The sequence below is a fragment of the Dinoponera quadriceps genome, unplaced genomic scaffold (assembly GCF_001313825.1).
Source record: "Dinoponera quadriceps isolate SergipeBrazil2010 unplaced genomic scaffold, ASM131382v1 scaffold587, whole genome shotgun sequence".
In the NCBI taxonomy this organism is placed as follows: domain Eukaryota; kingdom Metazoa; phylum Arthropoda; class Insecta; order Hymenoptera; family Formicidae; genus Dinoponera; species Dinoponera quadriceps.
Genome location: NW_014554777.1, coordinates 741,148 through 762,770, shown reverse-complemented (window position 1 = coordinate 762,770; position 21,623 = coordinate 741,148). Strand labels below are relative to the sequence as shown.

Sequence of the window (21,623 nt, the reverse complement as noted above, 5' to 3'; positions counted from 1 at the left end):
TTTATTATACAACGATTTGTCACCAATCACAAGCAAAACGGCATTTCAGTCTAACCCAAGACGCGAGACGCAATCATTGTGCGTTACTTTAAAGACAAACACTCAAGGCCTGAGACATTGTCTTAAACCGATAAGTCGGCCATTCTGCTAAGGTCCTCAGGATGAAAAAAAATCAAGAGACACGGCGTTGCGTTGCATCACGTTTATTCAAATAATATCATTTTCTGTGGTCTCGTCTGGCGAATAGGTCCGGCGGGATGTCCGTTCGATGAAGGAACGTGACGGTCCGCTTGCTTTCATTTGCTCAAGTTCTGACAATCCAGGATCCTCTGCGCCTCCACCTGCAAATGACAGCGAAATCGCGAATGATCAGTGCGGGCGTTCAATGTATCCCCGGTTGTGATACCGACCGACGAGAGACGTTACATCGAGATGAGACGGGAATATTTCATTTATACGTTTCGCGCGTCGCGCGCACCTGAATGAACGTGTACAGCTTCAACAATTGTTCCAGGGACGAGGTGCTGCGCGACGGACAGTCCGTTTTCATTCGTACATTTTGGCTCCTCTTGCCCCACTCGGTGGAGAAATTTAACTGAGCTTCGGCACTCGACACGAGGATCAAGCAAAACAGGAACGCTACGACGAGTAAGCTCACTGGCGCCTTACGGAACCTGAAAGAAGAAAGAAAGCTGTTACAGCCGCGATGAAGAAGTTGTTAAAGGTGACAGAGATTCGTCGGCATGTGTGTGCGTGTGTGGAAACGTTAACTGTGCAAATACCAATTAATGAGCGCACTTGCGACTTGTTGCTTTCCCAGCGTGACAACGTGTTCTTGAATATTTATACAAGTATTTCCGACATTGTACGTAATGCCTTTCATTGCACCCGGTGCCGTAATTAATACCGGGCGAGATAACGCGCGCACATGTAAAATAAAATAACATGTGAAATGTAAAATAATCCCGCATGTGGCAGAAAACCACATTTCACAAACAAGCGTCAGAAATGCGTAATGATGTGACGTAACCGGGAATTCGTTTGCGTTAATAACTTAATAAATGCACGGGCGACTTTGCATGCGGACAGAGTATTTTTATCTTTTTTTATTTATTTTATGTATTAAATAGCGACAGATTCTTTAATAAGTTTTCCCAATCAATTCGCGAAATTCCGCGCACGCAGCCGATTCAAATGAAAGTGACTCCGCAGTGCAAATTCGTTTCGGACGTTATTCCGCGTGTCGAAGTTGTTCGGCCAAAAATTGCACATTGTTCACCGCGAATATCGCGAACGAGTTGATTATCTTTCACGCGAAATATTGTTTTTAACGGAATAATAGATCAGAGTAGATGATTGCGCTGCGTACAGAAAAAACTTAATATTGATTCAAGACTTATATTCTTATAAATAAGCAAAAATAATTTTCATGAATTGAGAGAAAAAAATTTTGATTGAGGGAAAAATTGGATAAGAAAAACAATATCTTCAAATTAAGAATCGTATCAGAGTTTTTAAGAGAAGATATTTTCTATATAGTAAAAACATTTTGAACTTGTACTAAAATTTGTTAAAATTTTTGGGCCCAATTTTTAACATACCCGTGCGTTATGTTAAAATGTGTTAAATTAACACAAAAATTTGAGCGGTCCGTTTGGGACATGTGAAATATGTTAAATTTAACATAACAATTTTTACTGTGTATCCGATATTTTTCTCTCGTTCAACTCATACAAACTACTTTTGAGTAACAAGAGTACGATATTTTTTATGGAACTACATAGAATTCTTTCATGTATGTATAAGCTAGTTTTATTTGTATATAATATTATATAGTCTTGATTACATATGAGAACATGAATCTCAAATTATTACTTATATTAATCTTTCTCTATGTATCCACGGGTTAACGAAGGGAAGTAGGAACTCACATGATAACACACTTTCGCGTGAACTACTGTAGAGTGACTTATTGTAACGCGCGAAACAATGCGATGTACCGAGGATCTCGCTCAGGACGACAGCTCCAAGACGTGGCCGCTGTTTTTATATATTACCGACCCCTCACGCGCGCGCGTTACAACATCCCTGATAGATGCAATCGTTATCCTAGAGGGATGAACGTTCTGCGCCGACGTTAACAATCCTTCGCCTCGCGAGCCACTCGTAGGCGGATTGTGTGTTTTCAGTACAAACGAGGAACCGAGATCGACCGAGAATGCCGCGATCGGACTGCGCCTCGCGTCTTTCCGTAATTTCAAATAATAATTGTGACCGTCGTCGCGTTCTTTTGCACAATATATACCGTAATTATCGTACATCGAACAGAGGTCTTATTTTGGACGTGTGTCGAACGCTGACTATATCTTTCTAATTCTCAAGCTGAAGCAACGTTATACGTGACGCTCTTGTAATAAAAACGGGACTCGAAATTAAAAGGGCATACTTAGTGTTCCCTATGCGTTCAGAATGCGGCCTCTTTATCTGTGATCGCTTCTTAAATATAGAGTGTCCTGTAATTGACGGTGCAGTCGCGAAAATAACGGTTTTCTATATGATGAGAAAGAAATCAGAAACATAACTTAAATCATTTTGCACCGATCTTTATTAGAAAAAAATTGTCTACAGCTAGCGCGTTATTTATTCTTAAATATTAAACAAAAGATTAATTTGTAAGTACGTTATTTATAAGTAAGGAAGAGATATTGTTTTGTATTATCCAAAAATACTAATATCCCTTTTCGAATTAGTTCGCACCGGAATGTTCGTTTCACCGATGCAATTAGCAACGCGCGTAATTATGGAACGCAAGTTAAGCGCAGTATTTATATCGTCTTTCGCGTCACGTGTTTGGAATCACATAAACACGTGTTGCTCCTAAATAAGATCAACCAAGGTTTCAAAAGCAACGAAAATGAACAGCGACGATACCTCAAAATGTCGTTGATGAGAGCAAAATAAATATCAGATATCTCGTTGCGGTAAAAATTATTCAAATACAACTTATTTGCACCTGTGCAAACGACGGAAAAAACATTTCCAGATAAACAAGTGGTATTTCATGTTTTAATGCTACCAATGGAAACGTGGAAGAAAATAAAATTATCATCTTCGAGATGTATCTTGATTTACCGTGAAAGTGGTAGAGAAAGAGAGAGAGAGAGAGAGAGAGAGAGAGAAATAAAAGGAAAAATTGAAAATTTTTATCGCGCGACGTGCGTCACAGCGGCAATTACGTTCGAGGGAAGGGAGGTCTGAACTTCGGCGTTTGTTGCGTCACCTACGACGATGTATCGCCAAATGAAATTGATGCGTGGGACCGTGGATAGCGAAAGGCTTCCACCCAATTCGCTAACGAAGGACCCAGCAGGACGCGAAGCCTCACAGACCACCACTTTTGCCAATCAACGATATTACATATCTGACTCGGCATATTAAATTCGCGCGAAGTGTCGCAATTGAGGGCCGGCGTTTCCTGGAAAGAAGAAAAAAGACTCGCACTTCTTCGTACTGCGCGTGCCGCGCGGACGAGGCAATCAAGACGGGACCGTGTATCGTGTATATTCGAATTTATTGCTACAAAAAAAGAAATTACACTTAACGTTGTCGAGCTAAGGGTGGATCGAAGGTAAAGGATAATGGTGCGCTCATATGCGTTGCCGTCGATTATCACATATTAAATGGTACGCAATAGAAGTCTTACTTCGCTAGATAATGTACAAGCCTGTGTATACGCGCGCGCATACATTTATGCGCGTGTATATAATATGTATATTTTCGTATCTAGTTATATCTGCGTCTCTGTCTCTCTGTTTATGGTTTACGTTCTTTTTTTTTTCCCCTTCACATCCTATCTCCTTTCATTTTCTTTATTCGAGTGCGGTAATACGTCAAGATCCGGTTAAGATTTAATTGTTAAGATCGCGCGTCGAAGAATTGATCTTTCTCTATCACTTAAAGGCAGTGTTCAATAAACATTTATCAACAGCATTTACGAACCTCTTTACACTTTACGACCCTATCGCGACGGAAATGAGCGATTCGTCATTTCTCGTGGACACTAGAGAAACGGCGATTACAGGTGTATGAAAATTGATGAGGATTGCGTGAACGTTTTCTTTACAGTGTCACAAGATGAATATCAATGATTTATACGAATTCGGAGTTAACGCGGGCAAGAGGAGGTTTCTTCTAACGAATGAATAAGTTAAAAAGGAAAAAAAACAACATTTCTTCGCGCGGCAATTTCTTATGTTCCTATGTAAGAGCTAATCTTATATTGATGATAAAGAAATGATAAAGGAAAAGTCGAGCGATGTTATTGTTAGCTGTTGTACATTACGCCCAATTGACAGGGGATTAAAACCTATTACAGTTATTCTATACATACATATCTTTATATGCGCGGGACACTTCAAAATTACAAGATTCAACTGAGAGGTTAATGTAATTTACGAGAGCAAACAAACAAGTCGTGGTGCACACGTTCAATAATAAATATACATACGTGTAAACATGAATGTGAAGAGCGTAGCTAAAAAGGTAAGTAAAGTAAGAAGCTGAATATCCCGAAGACGATTATTTTACGCACCTATGCACGTAAAAATCTCTTTGTTTGCTTTCGCAATTTTTTCTCTCCACCGGCCAGTTACATCTTTCACCTGTGATTCTGAAGCATCCTGCACACGTACAAACTTTATCATACAGACTTTGTATTGATATAACGTCTTTTCGCCACGCTTGCCAGAAATGTCTGTCTTAATAAAAAAAGAAGAGATAAAGGGGGAAAAGATAAGAACAATTTGCGCGAAGATGCGCGGAAATTAAATTTCAATGGGAATAGTTAGTTCTTGTTTCTAGCTAAATGATTAGGTCTCTGTCACTGTATCAACTTGATTTCTCTCCTAATCGTTGTTCAATGGCAAGCGTCTAAGTAGCTCGTAGGTAGACATTCATACGGAGGAACGCCCAACCAAGAATCCGCTGCTTAATTCTTGAGATCACACGCTTCCGCCTAAGCTGTCTTTCTTATCGTGTAGCTGCATCGTCATACATCTGCGTCGATCTTCGCGATATGTATTAAGACTGCGCGGTACGTTGAGTTTCGTTTCAATGATTAACAGTGCGGTATCAGAGTACGACGATGTCATTAGGGATGAGATCAAATTCGAAGATCAATATCAAACGATATCAATATGGAACGCTACGGGATTTCACAAAATATACATATTCGAGAATCGAATATCGAATATTTTATCCTTCTCTACTTTTGCAAATATAACAGCAACGATGCACAGAGAAGACTATCAGTAGAAAACACAATACAGATCAACACATAAGCAGCACATGGAGAGATATGTATTGATATATTTCTAAATTTTTTTCCTCTGATAGTGTTATATTAAGAAGTATTCGTAAGAAGGTTGGAAATTCTCTTGAGAAAGTTTTGATTATATTGTAGATGTTACATTTTGGATGTATTCACAAGGTTCGGGAGAGAGAAAAAGCAAACTGTATGGGTCCATATTAATGCTATTTGAAACACATTTGATCTCATTCCTCAGCGTTTCCATTTAAACATCGTTCTCTTACGCGTCAGATGTTTAAAAACAAGATCGAATTTCATACGCATTTACGCGTGGAGGAACGTGATCTGAACATCCCTCGGTTACTTATGCACAGTTCTCTTCGTACGGCCGAGGAATTATTGAAAGTTCATCACTAACGCGAATTATTTGTTGAACGTGATCTCGGATATCTCACATATGAAATATCGATGGATATTAAATCGCTCGTCTTATTACTATATAATAAGTATCGAAACGTTACGCACTCAACAATCGTCAGTACTTCATCGTCGACGAGTTATAAAAAATGGCGAGTCTCAAGCAGCACGAATAACCGAGGAACGTATCTCGATCTGCGGTAACACCTCAACGTAACCACTCGCAGACAATACATATGTCATCGTTAACTTTATCGCACACTTGCTTCCGATACGGTTTTACCTTTTCTCTCAATGCGGTTTGAAGTGCGGCCGATGGTCCACCACCGAGGGAATTTGTTTCCGATCAATTTCCAGAAACTAAGTTCTCCCATCGTGCCACCGGCTCTGTTTTAAATCGCATCGAAGAAAGGTGTCTGAACCGTGTCGAAACCAAATGCAGACAAACCGACATAACAGCCTCAATATGTCATGCGGTTAGGTTCTTAGGATTTTCCAATCGCACGCATTATCAATTTATTATTTATTGATTACTCCAAGAAGACGACGTGACAAGGCAGTCGCCCGTCACTGTTAACAACTTCATCCGTTGATATCCCGGAACAAATGTATTTTATACGCTTAAAAAATACTAGTAACCCTAATTATAATGCGCTGTTACGCCGGTCTGTGTATAAGGAGCTTAAAAGTAAGAGCATCGGTGTGTATGTGTGGTGTTCGCATACACGTATAAATACTTATTAACCTCATGAAGACGCTACGGCGAGAATGCTGACGGTTTAATAAAGTTTTAATAAAGTGGTCGTCGCTGACCGACGACGGACACAGGCAAATACTTCCGTGACGAGGGAACATTTGATTGCAAACGTTTTAAGTACGTACGTGTGTATTAACGCGGTTTGTCGTCCCGGAGTTACTTGCGGGTCGCGCGAATGTGTGCTGATGTCCTATGTCGGTAGGAATTGTCGGTAGGAATTAACTGTTAATCGTTACTCGCGAAATGAGAAAATGGAGAGAGAGGATCGAACGTCCGAGGCGCGCTATGGCACTCGATCTTCATGCGTCGGTTGTTTCTTTTTTTTTTTCTTTCGTCTGCAAGCACGGATGTGCTGCTTAGAGCGAGATAAAATCCTACTGGCGGAACATTACGGACAAACTTGCGACGAGAGAACTTCCTAACTCTTGCGATTCTCGCGAGAGAAATATACACGTATAAAGGATATATGTATATATGTATATGCGTTTGCGGGAACGTATATCGAATATAACAATATTACGCACGCGATTACAGTACACACTTACACGGACCGTGTCCGTCCGTTAATGCACACGGACGTCGGATGTGCATACGCACTCGTGACACACCGTACGTCTTGCATATCTCTCTCTCTCTCTCTCTCTCTCTCTCTCTCTCTCTCTCTCTCTCATCCATACATACGCTGAATTATTAAAATACTATATATTATAAATTAAATAGAAAAGTGACGCGCGCACTATTCTCCCATTCAGTTCCTTTATTCCTGCGATAATCCCTCTAAATTCCTGTTAAGAAGTGTTGTCCTTTCACGATCCACTACACTGATCACTCGTTTTTCTTTTATAATTCGCTTGCGCTCTCTCTCTCTCTCTCTCTCTCTCTCTCTCTCTCTCTCTCTCTGTCTATCTATGTATATATATATCTTTTTATATGTATATTTATATATTTATATAATGTATAAAAAATAGTCCGGAAACCTCGTAACTCGATGATTGCCAAACTCAAGAACACAGATCAGCAATCGAATATTACGAATTATTACTCTCGTTATAGACCGTTGCTTTGTTAAACTGCGACGCGTCAACGATGCTTACTAAGGATAGGATCCACCTGACGCTGCAAACGCTTCGAAGCGCCGTACAGATCAATCATAGTCTTTCTTCAAGTGCACCCAGAGCGTTTGTAGCTTCAAATGAACTCAAAGTGGCATTGCTGCGCTGCAGCTGCTCTTGCTATTGGAATGTACACATTTATTATTAAAAATGATAATGGAATATGTGTGTGTATGTATGTGTGTGTATAAGCGAGTGGTCGTAGGAAAACGTCTCTTGAACCTGGCAGCCATGAACGCGCGACTTTACAAAGTTACTAAGGTTTCCCTTGCCGGCGAGTTCTAAAGTCAGTCACATAGCATTTCGTTACTATTATGTATAATGTTAAAAAGAAAAAAGAAACATTAACAAAATAAACAGTACCTCTTTCTCTAGTTCCAATAATCTTGGTGAATGAACGAACGAAGAATGCGCTTAATACTTCGTCGACTTTATCGACGTGCAATAAATCTAGACGTTTGAGAAAGAAGATTGATTGAATTGCCGTGACGATGAAGAGAACCAAGCGCGTTTTATGTCGGAAAAAACGGAACATCCGTTCCTTACGAATCAAATTCGGTTTTTACAGCTAGAAATTTTTTTTCCCTCAACCAAAACGCGTCCGCTTCGCTTCGTCTCGTCACGTTGACACAAGCAAACTTATTTTTTTCCCCGTGTTAATAACGCGGAGCGACACGAAATTGTTAATGATATTATACTGCCAATCATCCGCGTTATCTGGGTTATGTACACGGGCGAAATGTCTGCGACAGCATGAGATGCTTAAAATATGATAAAATGAGCATTAAATAGATCTGGTTTCGCTCGTGCGAAAACTGTCCGTGTGTTTTATTTTGGAAAACCATAACAAAATTTCCAAAAGCTTTTCTAAGCAGCTTTGTATGTGTGTGTGTATGTGTGTGTGTGTGTATACAGTAATCAGTGAATAACCAGTGATAAGAAAAATCGATTTCCGACTACGTATCCCAATTCGTTTGTTCTTTTCGATTGATTTCCAAATATTGTTAGGCCTGTTAAACAATAAATCGTATGTTGGAACGTAGCTGATGGTCCAATTAGAGAATTTATTTCTCAAGAATAAGCTCTCTCATTGGCTGCGGTCCCGATATCCTACGCCGATATACGAGTTATTTTTCTGTAAAAGACCGTTTATAATAATCGCCAAGTATGCAGTAAGATACAAGCAGGAAGCTGATTGACTAACCCACAGCCGATTATTCTCGGAGTGTAGAAATCCAATTGGTCAATGGTGCTTACTACTTGCGTCGCATATCTTACGGCTATTGTAAATGGCCCTTAACGAACCTTACAATACTGCAATAGACGCGATTGTTAACACCTGTTCACACACGACCCGTTCCCGATTTCCAGGAGACGCACGCAGGTTTCACTTCAGCTCATGCGGTCCACATAACTATAAGTACGAATATACGTGCCGCAGAGATTTGACGCAGGCCCGTTTCCGCAGCCTCAATTTACGCTATCGAGAAGAGGGAAACGAGGCTTCATTGTAGTTAAAACTACACGCGTGGTCTCATTCGCCGCTAGTCGATGTGACGTACGCCAACTCCGCCGCTACGAAGGAACAGGCGAAGGAGTTTTACAGTATGCGAGTCGATCGACGCGGTGTGTTGTGTTATTATGCGAGTGTGACTTATTGACAGACCGTTACTGAAGTTTCAGATTAATCGCAAGTGACTGACAATACACGAACTAAGCCAGTATTCTCTTTGCTTGCAGAAATGACGTGTAATCTCGTATCGATCCTCAAAATGAATTTTTATATCTCGTGTCGATAAGACGGTTACATTTATATTATACTTTTACGTCAGAAGCGATACGTGCGCACAAGTGGGACAAGAGAGAATAGTACGTTCATCGTACGTTGCGCGAAACACGAATATTCAAAACGGTTCTGGATTATACCGCATTCCCGTACTCAGACGAGCTGTTGTTGGAGACAATCGACATCTTGCACGATGACGCGTATATTTCTTTTCCTTCTCTTTCTTCTCCCCTTCCGGACATAAAAGTCTGAATTCACTTTTCGATCATGATTGTGACATTTCGCAATTTAAGAAATTACAACAATAAGAACCGAGCGATGAAATGAAAGACACGGGAATATAGACCGAATAACCCCGCAGTTATAGATGTTATATTATTATGTAAACGGCCTAACACTTTGTCGACTGACCCATTGACCAATTGGATTTTTACAGTCCAAGAATAATCGACTGTGGTTAGTCAATCGGTTTCCTGCTTGTATCTTGCCGCATACTTTACGATTATTGCAGACGGCCCTTTGCAGAAGAATAAGTCGTACATCGCAGTCGGATATTGGGACGCAATGATGACCAATGAAAGAATTTATTCTTGAGAAATAAACCGTGGCCGATGAAGAGTTTATTCTTGAGAGAAATTCTCTCAATGGACCATCGGCTACGTTCCGATGTGCGATTTCTTGTGTAACGAACCCGACAATATTTGGAAATCAATCGGAAAAAACGAACGAATTGGAATATATCTTACTCTCGTTAAAAATTTTACATGTGCCGAGTTTCCAGCTAAGAAAACTCAACACCAACTTTCGCTTTCCCGCTCGCCCACACCGTCGCTATCCTCGTCGCTGGGCTCTTCTCCGTACATATCTGCCAATTTTCTGAATCTTGGTCCAAAATTAGACAGATAATTGAACTTGAGATCTCCGTCGTCAGTACCTGCGGAGGGAGAAAGTGCGAGCAGGGGTTAATTATTAAGAAACGAAGACGCGCGATACGATCTTCCGGTGAGTGAAAATACTAACAGGAAGCTAACGACGACAAGTCGCCTTCCGAATTGCCCTCTCCTTCGTAAGCGTAATGTCTCACATCATCGAACGGATTCGTGTCGGGATCTTTGTCGCAGCTTTCCTTCTTGCCGTCTAAGAAACCACATATGTCGGGAACTTCGTCGGTTCCTTGAAATAAAAGAGTCGCTCCTTCAGACGTTGTACAACATAATCTGTGCATAATCAACGCTCCAATGATGTATCCTCATGATATCTCACCTCTACCCTGTAGACCAACCGGAGCTATCTTGGAATCGATAGGCGGCGCGTCGTAAATAGCTCGCAGCACGTTTAAGTCATACCCTGTGTCAACCTCACCGCCACCTTCGTCCTCGTAATTAATAATATTTTCCCTAATGTCGTCCATATCTTTGTACATGTCGTCTGTCTTCCTTCTCTGTACAACCACCGCCAACAGTAGTATCAACAATATCGCTACGCAGACTAATATAGCTACTAGGAAATTCGTATCGATGCCGAACGATACGGCCTTTGCCATGCCATGGTTGCAGCCAGGATCCGCATTTTTGGATATCGACGGCATACCTAAATTGTACGTCTGAAACAAAAACCGAGGAAAACAACTCAAGTACGATGTGATTTCAATATCCATCTGTTAAATTCACTCATTAATCTGTATTATAATTTGTTTACTTATATCCACAGGATTGAATAACAACTAGTTAATCCGTTAAGAGTTAAGGAAACTTCATAACTTTTAACATAACTTAGTTAATTTTAAATGAGTTAACTTATGCCTTAAACTAGTTGTTGAGCAAGCGCAAAAAAAAAAGAATTCAGTGAAATAATTCATTAATATTAAAATCATTGTGCAAGTTGCTTACTGTAGAGAATAAGAATGCTCTTTTTTTGTGTAGAATCCTAAGTATAAAACAAGTCGATATTTTCTTATAATAGATTATCTTTTCATTATTTTACATAAATTTAATCTACGATAAAAAGGTTATTTATGCAAAAAATACATATATATAGGCACAATGCGTAATTAACTTTTAATGAATTAATTTTAACTTCATTTTTTATTTAGTTTCCGTTTCAATAACTTTTAATTTATCTAAGTTAATTTTATAGGCCGTTAATGTTCAACTTAGTTAAAAATAAAAATTAACTTATCCAATTCTACTTAGTATAGTTATTCCATTTCTTATTATTTATACTGTCTACTACCTATTTACTTATTGATCACTGTTTTCCGTTGCTTACATTTCCATTGATTGACATGTTGCGTATGCAGCCGACGAATCCCCTCTCGGTCGGCGTATGATCCCATCCCAATTTCGACGCCAAGTACGCTAAATTGCTCAACGTCCCGCCAATTTGCATCGGGCCGTTAACGTTGAGGAATTCATTGGTTCCGTGCGGCCCATTCACCGGTGCGGTGAGACTCAGGCAGGCAGATATAGCGCAATTGTCCACTTTCAACTCTATCGACTGGAGCGAGGAGAAACAAATGTGTGAAAACTGGTTGCACTTGATATCACAATCAAGACAGTGCAAAGCGAAAAGAGACTCCTTACCGTTTTTGTCCATAAAACATCTATTCTGTGACTCTTGCCGTCCGTTAATTTAATTTGTCTTTGATCCAGCCGCGCAGTTCCCGTCCCATAGTCGATGTACAAAACGGCGTAGCCTTGCTGAAGCTCCAGAGCCATGAAATCTTGAATGCCAAGTTTAGGACTGTAAGTCATGGGTCCGAAGTAGAATACGAGACTGTTCTCGACGTGCGGTGTTATCTCCAGTCCTGCAACAGTCGTTGATGTAGACGATGGATAGAAAGTGTGAAAGTTGGAAAGAAAATCGATTTCCATACGTCATCACGCCCTTTTTTTATTTCTAACGTAACGTTTGACGATGACACGAAAAGAATAATACTGCTCAATTCAGCGTAACCTCAGTTTTCACCTGAATCACCTAACTCTGATTAAAAAAACAAGAATTCGTAGAATTTTAATAAATGACTGGCAGGAAGTACAAATCTATCATTCTCGCGATGTATGAACAAATCTTCCGAAATTTGTCCGTATGACGTCACAATGACTTTCATTCAATACACTAGTATGTAGTAGTAATAATATTTTTCATATTGCCTTATATATTTGTGAACAAACCGCGAAGGTTGGTTATGAAATTTGTCCGATAACGATAACATTTCTAGCATCTAAGAACAAAAGATTCGAACGATAAATTTTCGTTCATACGTCACGCGCGTTTTTGCCGCTTTTCTTAGACTGAGCTACCTAAATTCCCGTTCCACCTTTTCTCATCTTCTTATTAGGCGTTGTCATCGTCAAGATGATGCGTTTCGCTTTATATCTTACAAGAGGAACGTAAATGCACGTGGTGGTGTTATCGGCGCCCTTACCGAGATGTGACTCCTCGCAGGCTTGACCAGGCGGAGGCATGATGGCCCAACCGTCTCCGTGGAAACCGATACTCAAGAGTTCGCACCTCCGTCCTTCCAGGCCAGGTGGACACTCGCATCGTTCCGCCAACGGGGTGCCGCCGTTCAGGCAGACGAGCGGCTCCGCGACGTGGCAGGTGCACTGCGGGTCCACGACCGCTCTGACACCGACGAACGAGCTGGTGTTGGTGTAGATGGGGTACGGCACGGTGCTGGCGTTCAGGTAACTGCGGCACGAGTTGTTGCAGTGCAGCTTCTCGAACAGGCACTCGTCGATGTTCACCAGTAAGATATCCGCTCTCATCTCGCGCTCGATCTCCCGCGAATGCTGCGCGAGGATGGTGTTGAGCTTCTCGGGGGCGTAATACGGGCTGCCGTGCGCCGAGAAACGGACGTCGAGCAGGCTCCGGTTGTTGTAGTGAGGCGAGTGGAGAACAGTAAACACGTCCACGTTCTCGACCGAGATGTTCAGCATGGATGCCACTTTCTCTTGGAATATCTCCTTCCTACTGACGCCGGACTCGTCGGGCTCGACAAACTGTTCCGCGTTTATTCCATAAAATCGCACCGAGCCGGACCTCTCTACGGCCTCCTCCGGGAGTTCCTTCACGGTGACGTTCACGTAAGCGCTCACTTGGTGCAAGCGCCCCGAGAAGTGACCCTTCTCGGTGACGATGAATTTGAGCACAAAGGTGTCGTTCGACGTGCCGGACAACAGAGTGATCATACCGGTGTCGGTGTCTAAGAAGAATCCCTCGTGCGGAGTGGCGGCCCAGTCGAAGGATTTATCTGGCAGATCCCAGTCGTCCGGATCGTTGACGTAAACGCGCCCGATTTGCGTATTGGGCGATTCCCCCTTGTAGTTGTAGACGAATATCGAGCTCGAGCCCTCCTGCATGGGATTGTCGTTCTCGTCGCCTATGATCACAGTGAGAGTCGAGGTGCCCGTCATGGACGGCGAACCGCTGTCCGTAATCGCGATCGGTATATCGTAGCTCTTTCGTTGTTCCCGATCGAACTGCACCCTCGCGAATAAACTGGACTTGTGAATGTCGAACTTCTCTTTGATCTCTTCGTCGGCGCTACTGTCGATCCGGAACTGGAACGGAGGGCCATTCTCATCGGAATCGTAATCGCGCGCTTTGAGCTCGGTTATCTTGCCAGGTGACTGATTCTCGCCCCAAATCACGGGATGAGGCATATCGAGGAACGGTGCGTTGTCGTTTATATCGAGAAGGGTGATGTTGACGACCACCGATTCCCGTAGCGCCGTGGGCGAGCCGTCTTCGTCTCTCGCCATTACGATGACCTGGTGGTGAAAAATAACGATTGACCGGTGAAAAGTTAGGGAGAGAAAAAATCGTAACTTCAGAAGATATTAGCCCGACGAGCTTGGAAACTCACAGTCCACATCGAATAGCCGTTCGGCGGGTCACGATCCAGCGGCTTCTTCAGCTTCATACAGCCAGTTTTGTCGATGTCGATGAGAGGTTGCTGAATTTCCTTCACGATGAAGTACGCGATATGTTGGTCGGCATTCCTGTCCTCGATGTCTGGATCGTAAGCCTCCACGGTGGTGATACATCCTAAACAAGGTGATTCTTTCATTTACTTAATGCGTCTTCGTAGATTTCACTTAACTTTCGTATTTCGTCTCGTCATCGTGGTGCTGCGGAATATCTCGCTTTGCCAATTACGTGATATTCTATTCCCTCTTATCGTTATAATATGTTATATTTCTACTTAATTAGTTGGATTTAGCAGTAATGTTAGCTCCTAAGTTATTGACACACCCTTTGGCTAACTTTGAAATAAAATATTATCTCTTATATATGTACGCAACAAACATCAAGTAACATAACATCAGTGTCACAATTTCATCACGCATTTTATACTGCATTTACATTGCTGAATGGGAAATTGTAACACTGATGTTATATTAATTGTAACTTGGTGTTTGTTAGATAACCAATGGCTAATGTTCAATAAAAATATATTATTATTATTATAGTTTTCTTAGAACACACAAGCGCATTCTTCCTTCTCATCTCGTGAGAAGTAATCGCATCGACGTAATCTTACCAGGCACTAATTTCTCCTCCTCTATCGTCGGATTTTTGTTAAACTCTCTGAAGACCGGCGGATTGTCGTTCACGTTCTCGATGAAAATCTCCACCTGCGCGGTATCGTTAAACACGCCGTCGAACGCTTTCACGGTCAAATTGTACTTAGTGATCTGCTCGTAATCCAACGTTTGATTCACGCGAATTTTCCCCGTCGTGCGCTCGATGGAAAAGCTGCCGTTAGTGTTTCCTGCTATGATGCTGTACGTGACTGGACTTGCTGTGTCGGAATCGAGGGCCTCAACTTGGGTTATATACGTATTGATGTTGGCGTTCTCGTCAACCGAATTATGAGTGTACACCTTTTGGGTGAAGCGGGGTGGATTGTCATTCTTATCGCCGATTTCTATTCGGAACACCTGTTGCCCTTTGTTGGGCTCGCCGGTTTTGAACAGAGCACTCGGCGAATTATCCATCGCTATCACTTTAATATCGTACGTGTCCTCAACCTCTCTGTCGAACGTCACTAATGTCGTGATATTGCCAGTTACGCTGTCGATTGCGAACAGTTCCTTAAAGTTGTCCAACTCGTAACGGACCTTTTAAAGGAATAACACCGAGATACAGCAAGATTAACGATGATAAGCGCGTCCACGTGCGCGCGTGTGTATGTGTGAGAGAGATGCTTCAGATCGGGATTATTAATTCGTATAATTCTGATACCTGATTGTTGGCGGAAGTCCCGTCGAGATCGATCGCTCGTACTTGCATCACGGGTACTCCCGGCGGTTCGTTTTCCAACACGCTTCCTTTCTTGATATCACGGAAAGTTGGAATGATATCATTCACGTCGAGAACTTCGATGTCAACTACCGTTTCGGCGGCCAACTGATTCTTATTTTGCACCCGTACTATTAATGAATACTGCGTGTTGCTCTCGTAATCGAGGGCCTGGGAGATCTTGATGTCCGCCACGTCCTTGTTCGATTCTAATCTGAGGGGAACGCAAAGTGAAACATTTCAGTATACGTTTACATATCGTGTAGGGCCGTTGGAATTTCTCGCTCCGCAATTACACACAGGGAATTCTTCTCGGAGGTGTAAACATTCACGGGCCGAAAAGATACCAGTAACCTAACCTGGCTATGATATACTTCTAATGTCGAGGAAATTTCAAGGAAGTATGGGAAATTTAGAGAGCAAGTAATAATAAAGTAATAAAACTGTACGCGGATGTAATAATTTTTCTCATGTGTATGTGAAAGTTTTTCATAATGGTCCTTTCAAAGGAGCGGGAAAAAATTCCCATATTGAATATATCTCTTTCTGTATCTTTCGGTACGCATCGCTTTGATGTTAATAAAACTTTGAAAGATTAATTAAATTATATATAAAAATATTTAACTCTTTGTGGTCGAACTCTGGGATATTCCCGGCAAAATACCCATGTTTGTAACTATTACCACCGCAAAGGGTTAACATTTCTCGGTAATAAATAATAATTATTAACTAAAATAACAAAGTCAAATAAATCATTATAATTTGCAGCTGACTTGCAGATTTGCTTATTGTTACATAGATTTAGTTGTACAACGGTTCCTTTGCAAACGATGGCGAACAATGCAATATAATTAACACCGTTACAACTGTCTATCTCTACCTAAAAACATATTCCGTTTTTCTGCTATCGTCATAGACGCGCATATACGGTAATATTATACGTTGCACAATAGTTACTACCCGGGATAACATTTTTTCCGATACCAGTACTGAAAAATAACGATCAGTCCAAATTGCAGCGACAAAAATATATATGTCAGTATGGGACATTTTTCTGATATTTCTTGTACGTAATGGTAAATTTGTATATCATCAGATTAAAAGATATATCTGATTAAACTATTCGTTTGCTGTCGCACATAAATAATGGCCTCGGTATGAATATATCCCAGTCCGCAACAGAGAAATCTAGTAAATTATACTCTTATAGTATAGTATGTTATTCACATTATCAACAAAAAAATGTTTACGTGTATACGGAACGAGAAAAAAGAGCGCGTGCGCAAATTAATAGATACCTAAAGGTGTTCAGCTTGTTAGTCTGCTCTTTGCTACCGACGACCAGTTCGAAGAGCAGGTTCGAATTGTCCCATTTGCTGTTGGAGTCGTTGACGTTGGAGATCGCTTTCAGACGGACAATGCTGGCGTCGAAATCGGAAAAATTCTCCCTTAACTTGATCGGCTCTAATGGCCTCGGTAGGAAAATTGGCGCCTTCTTATGCGACTCTACTACCCGTATATCGAGATCAATAGCAGAAGACAATGAAGGTGTGCCGAGGTCCATGGCCCTAGCCACCATACCGAATCTATAGCCTGGGTTGTGCTGAGCAAAATTGGTAACGTGAGCAATTTATGCGCTCCACCAAGTGAATCCGACGGAAACTTGAGCTTGCTCGAAAAACCGAATCGATACGCGTCACATATGTAAGAATATTTTCTGATATGTATATTTTATTTAAATCACAGTTATAGAGTGGGTCCCGAATTGTTAACGTTTATTCTTCATGCGTCATCCAGAATAGCTCATTCGATATTTTATATTGAGTGTCATCGTACGTGTGTCTGCTAATAGAAAGTTATAGTTATTTTCGCTAAACATACTCTTTTTTTTATTTAATCACAAAAATAGTCAGGGGAACCGCTTTTCTAGTAAGTGTCACTATAGTGTCAATAATAATAAATTTACATTCATATCGCTACTATTATATTAGGTTGGTGCAAATGAAATAGCCGTTTTTCAGTGTTTTGAATTTCCCACCCCTATAGATTACTTTTCTTTCATACAGAAGACGGTGTATATATACTGTGTGAAAAGTACATGATCCACATGTGATTTAGCGCACATAACTTTATTTCTATATTGTACTGTTAGTCATAGAAGTTTGCATTAACGCCGTGATGAAAAATAGAGAAATTCGTATAATTTACTTATATGAGTTCAAACTTGGTCATACTGCAGCTGAGGCAACGCGTAACATTCATACTGCATTTGGCGAAGGTACTGTAAGTGAAAGAACGACGAGGCGTTGATTTTAAAAATTTCGTTCTGGGACACAAACCTCGACAATTTGTCTCGCGGACACGCACCTCCCGTCATTGATGACGTTGTTTTGAAGGAGATGGTTAAAACAGATCCAAGGTTAACAGTCTGAAAGATTGTCAAAAGATTCGAAGTTGATCATTCAACTGCCGTCCGATATTTAAACAAGTTAAGGAAAAGTGAAAATGTTGGATAAATGGGTCCCCCATGAAATCATAGAGAGTGACAAATTGAGACGTTTGGAGATCTGCATTTCTTTGCGGTTGCGACAGAATACAGATGGAATTTTACACAGGATTGTGACTTGTGATGAAAAATGGATTTTTTACGACAACCACCGACGTTCTGCGCACTGGTTAGATACGAATGAGGCTCCAAAATACATTCCAAAATCGAATCTTCACCCCAAGAAAATGATGATGTCTGTATAGTGGTCTAGCAAAAGTATCGTTCACTATTTATTTACCAAATAAGGTGAGGTTATAAATTCTGATAAATACTGTCAGGAAATTGCCACCATGTACCAAAAACTGTGCGCTCAACAGCCAGCATTGGTCAACAGACACGTTGCTGTTGCACGATAACGCTAGACCACACATTGCAAAACAAACCGTTCAAAAACTCGCCGAGTGAACATTGAAGTTCTCCTTCACCCTCCCTATTCTCTAGACACCTCACCAACAGATTATCATTTTTTCAAGCATCTGGATGCGTTTTTGGCGGGCAAAAATTTCATGAAAAAAGAATTTCAATAAAGAAAGAAGTGTGAAAAATGCATTTAAGGAGTTTATCGATTCACGCTCTCTAGATTTTTTTAAAAAGTGCATTGATGCACTTGGATCACGTTGGTAGAAGTGTATTGAAGTAGGTGAAAGCTATTTTGATTAGTTATGTAAGTTTTAAATTTGAAAAATACAACTTTCAACTTTATATTTATAAACCAGCCATTTCATTTGCACCAACCTAATACTATACAATATTTTTGGAGACGAAAATAACTATAATTTTCTATTAGTGTGGCAGATTTAACTGTATGAGTAGAATTTGCACATTAACGAACAGTTACTCTCAATCTATCGATTTTTCCAATAACTCCTTGAATTCTTTTAAACGTAGCTTGATCCATGTCCTCTCTCTTCTTCATCAAATTGAGTAATCTCAAAAAATGTTTTTTTTTGTATGCATTTCGTTTCGTATGTATTGGAATTAATCTTGTATAATTTCCTCCGTCTTTAAATTTGTACACCAAAGAGTCTTATTTTCGTTAATTGATTGAATAAATAAATAAATAAATATTTTAGCTTCAGCGATGCTACTTTTATTCGAGCGCCTTAAGGGAAATTTTCCAACGGATAACACCCTCGAAAAAGTATATCCCGCGCATACACAATGCTGGACGGAAAGGTTGCGATACTTTTTCTTTTTATAAGCTTCGCAACGTATCTTGTATCCAATAGAAAAATGTACCTTCTGAGAATAATTAAGAAACAAGAATTACGCAAGAATATTCCTGATAAATAGTAACTAACGAACGCGCATATCGGCCTTCAGAAACAACGCACGGATATTATAATGCGATATTGAATATTAATATTTCTAATATTAATATTATTATTGTGGGAAGATAAAGTAGTTTTAGCGAGTAAAGGGCATGTTGAACTGTCTCAGCCGACCCATAAGCCGCAAATCAATTTTTCCCCCGCAACTTTATCCTTTATAAAACAACTATATCCCCCCACAATAATAATAACAATATTAATATCGGTAATATTAATATTCAATATCGCACTATATAATATCCGAGCGTTGCTTCTAAAGGCCAATATACGCTCTCGTTAGTAACTAAGAAAGAAATTCTATAGTGTGCGCGAGCCACAACACACCGGCGCAACGGAACTTGCCGATGAATGACACGGTAACTCGCACAACGACGAGGAAAAGCGGCTATCGCCGTTCGAACTATCAGGAAAGGAGCGAGCTCTAGTTTCGCCGGGGAAACATTACAAAACGAGAAGCGGGAGAAGAACGCGCTAGTTAAGTAGCGCTCTCTTTCTCCCCCTCTGTCTGTCTCTCTCTTAATACCGTGCTCACTTACGTTTTTTATAGTTTGCGTGAGGTATATGATACCAGTCTCTCTGTCGATCCGGAAGTACCCGTCGTCAGCCGTTGTCTTAGCCGTTAAGTTGTAACGCACAGTGGCATTGTCACCGTCGTCGGGATCGCTGGCGGAGACTCTCATGACTTCGCGATCGACGGGTAAATCTTGCGGCACGGATTCGGTGTACGCCTGTATGCGCAACAAAGTTAAGATTCATTAAACGGAGAGGGGAACGAAAATTATACCGGTTTTCCGTTCGCGGTATATGCGCGCGTGATCATCAAAATGCATTTAGCGTGATGCGTTCCATGCAATACCCGAATGAATCGTGCTCACAGTGCCTTGTCATTCCTATAGTATTACGTACATGCATGACAACTCGGAGGGAACGGGGGGAAACGCGACGACTGTCATCATCCCGCCACGATTGTCATTATCGATCGCGAAAAGTGTCTCCTTTTTTTTTCCCTCTATCTCTCCCGCCGTTGACGCGCGGATATTTGCAGTCGCGGTTTACCGAGTCTCCCTAGCGCGGTGGAACACGAAGGTGTATCTTTTCAAGCGCATACAGGAAACGGCTCGCTCGGCATGTGAAAATCAAATAATCGTTCATTTCGCGAGGTACGCATACTGCTGGTAAAAATAAAGCGGAACAAACAAGAGACGACGACGACGACGGTGACAAAAGGACTTGAGGCACTTGTATTCCTCCCATTTACATCGAGCAACATTCACACACGGCAAACACGAGAGACCAACCTGCCACTTGTATCCACGGAAGACCTGAGATTGGAGTGAAACAAAAAGAAAGAGAATTTGAAGCAGAACCTGTTAGTAGCGGTGGTGGTGATGGATAGGTCGAGTGGAGGTTAATTTTCTGTGGGGAAAAAAAGGGAGTTCGCACACGATATGAACGTACGGGGGAGCCGTAATTCTGCGACCAGTGGGAGCTTCTACTCATTCATGAAATCGATTACGCAAGCAAAATATGCAGAATGGGACGGAACGCGTATCGACGCTCTCTTTCTCTCTCTCTCTCTCTGCCTGCTGCTTCAAATTGACTTGATCCGTTTTCGCAAACGCGTCGGATTTTCGAAATATGTTTCATCGCGTGGCTTTAAGCGGACAGCACGCGCACGCAAATCGTTTCTCCTTTTCTCCAAATTATCCTCGTTTTAATTAACCTCCCCCTCTATTTAGGGGAAAAATGAGACAAGAAAAATCACCGAGAACAGACTCCTACTCTTTCGGCTTTTCGGTCCCCCGACACGATCTCGTAAGACAAACGGGGAAACTGTGCTGCTGGTCCGTTTGACTTTCACCTCTTTCCACCTTTTCCCGGGTACAGGTCGATTACTGCTCTAATACCCGCGTAATTGTCACGGATGCATAATGTAGGCCGCATATCGGTACGCGTGCACTCGGCTTCTTTTGTAGACGCAACCCACGGTTGCCGGTAAGGCCCGATCGATCCATGCACGTATTAATGAGTTGATAAGTCGGAGAGCTCAGTTTA

The 21,623-nt window shown here is 41.3% G+C and overlaps 2 protein-coding genes across 4 annotated transcripts in view; both read right to left on the bottom strand.

The window, feature by feature from the left end:
- Positions 1-187: 187 nt before the first annotated feature.
- LOC106741765 (adipokinetic prohormone type 3) lies at positions 188-2,964 on the bottom strand. Its single transcript, XM_014614071.1, has 3 exons — positions 1,932-2,964; positions 479-674; positions 188-341 (listed from the first exon to the last, which is right to left on the bottom strand). Coding segments are annotated over exons 1-3 (243 nt in total). The 5' UTR covers positions 1,934-2,964; the 3' UTR covers positions 188-296.
- A 588-nt stretch (positions 2,965-3,552) lies between these two features.
- Positions 3,553-21,623, bottom strand: part of LOC106741764 (DE-cadherin) — a 156,497-nt gene continuing 138,426 nt past the window's right edge. Inside the window, exons 5-17 of one of the 3 annotated variants that reach the window (XM_014614069.1) lie at positions 20,867-20,890; positions 20,105-20,296; positions 16,988-17,292; positions 15,633-15,903; positions 14,929-15,508; positions 14,251-14,432; positions 12,808-14,155; positions 11,963-12,186; positions 11,649-11,876; positions 10,644-10,983; positions 10,401-10,553; positions 10,127-10,314; positions 3,553-7,714 (exon numbers count right to left, since the gene is read on the bottom strand). In XM_014614069.1, coding sequence (XP_014469555.1) covers positions 10,172-10,314; positions 10,401-10,553; positions 10,644-10,983; positions 11,649-11,876; positions 11,963-12,186; positions 12,808-14,155; positions 14,251-14,432; positions 14,929-15,508; positions 15,633-15,903; positions 16,988-17,292; positions 20,105-20,296; positions 20,867-20,890 — 3,990 coding nt within the window. In that variant the 3' untranslated portion in view covers positions 3,553-7,714; positions 10,127-10,171. Of the gene's footprint in view, positions 10,315-10,400; positions 10,554-10,643; positions 10,984-11,648; positions 11,877-11,962; positions 12,187-12,807; positions 14,156-14,250; positions 14,433-14,928; positions 15,509-15,632; positions 15,904-16,987; positions 17,293-20,104; positions 20,297-20,866; positions 20,891-21,623 lie in introns of all 3 variants that reach the window. The other 2 variants (XM_014614068.1, XM_014614070.1) reach the window with 2 other exon arrangements.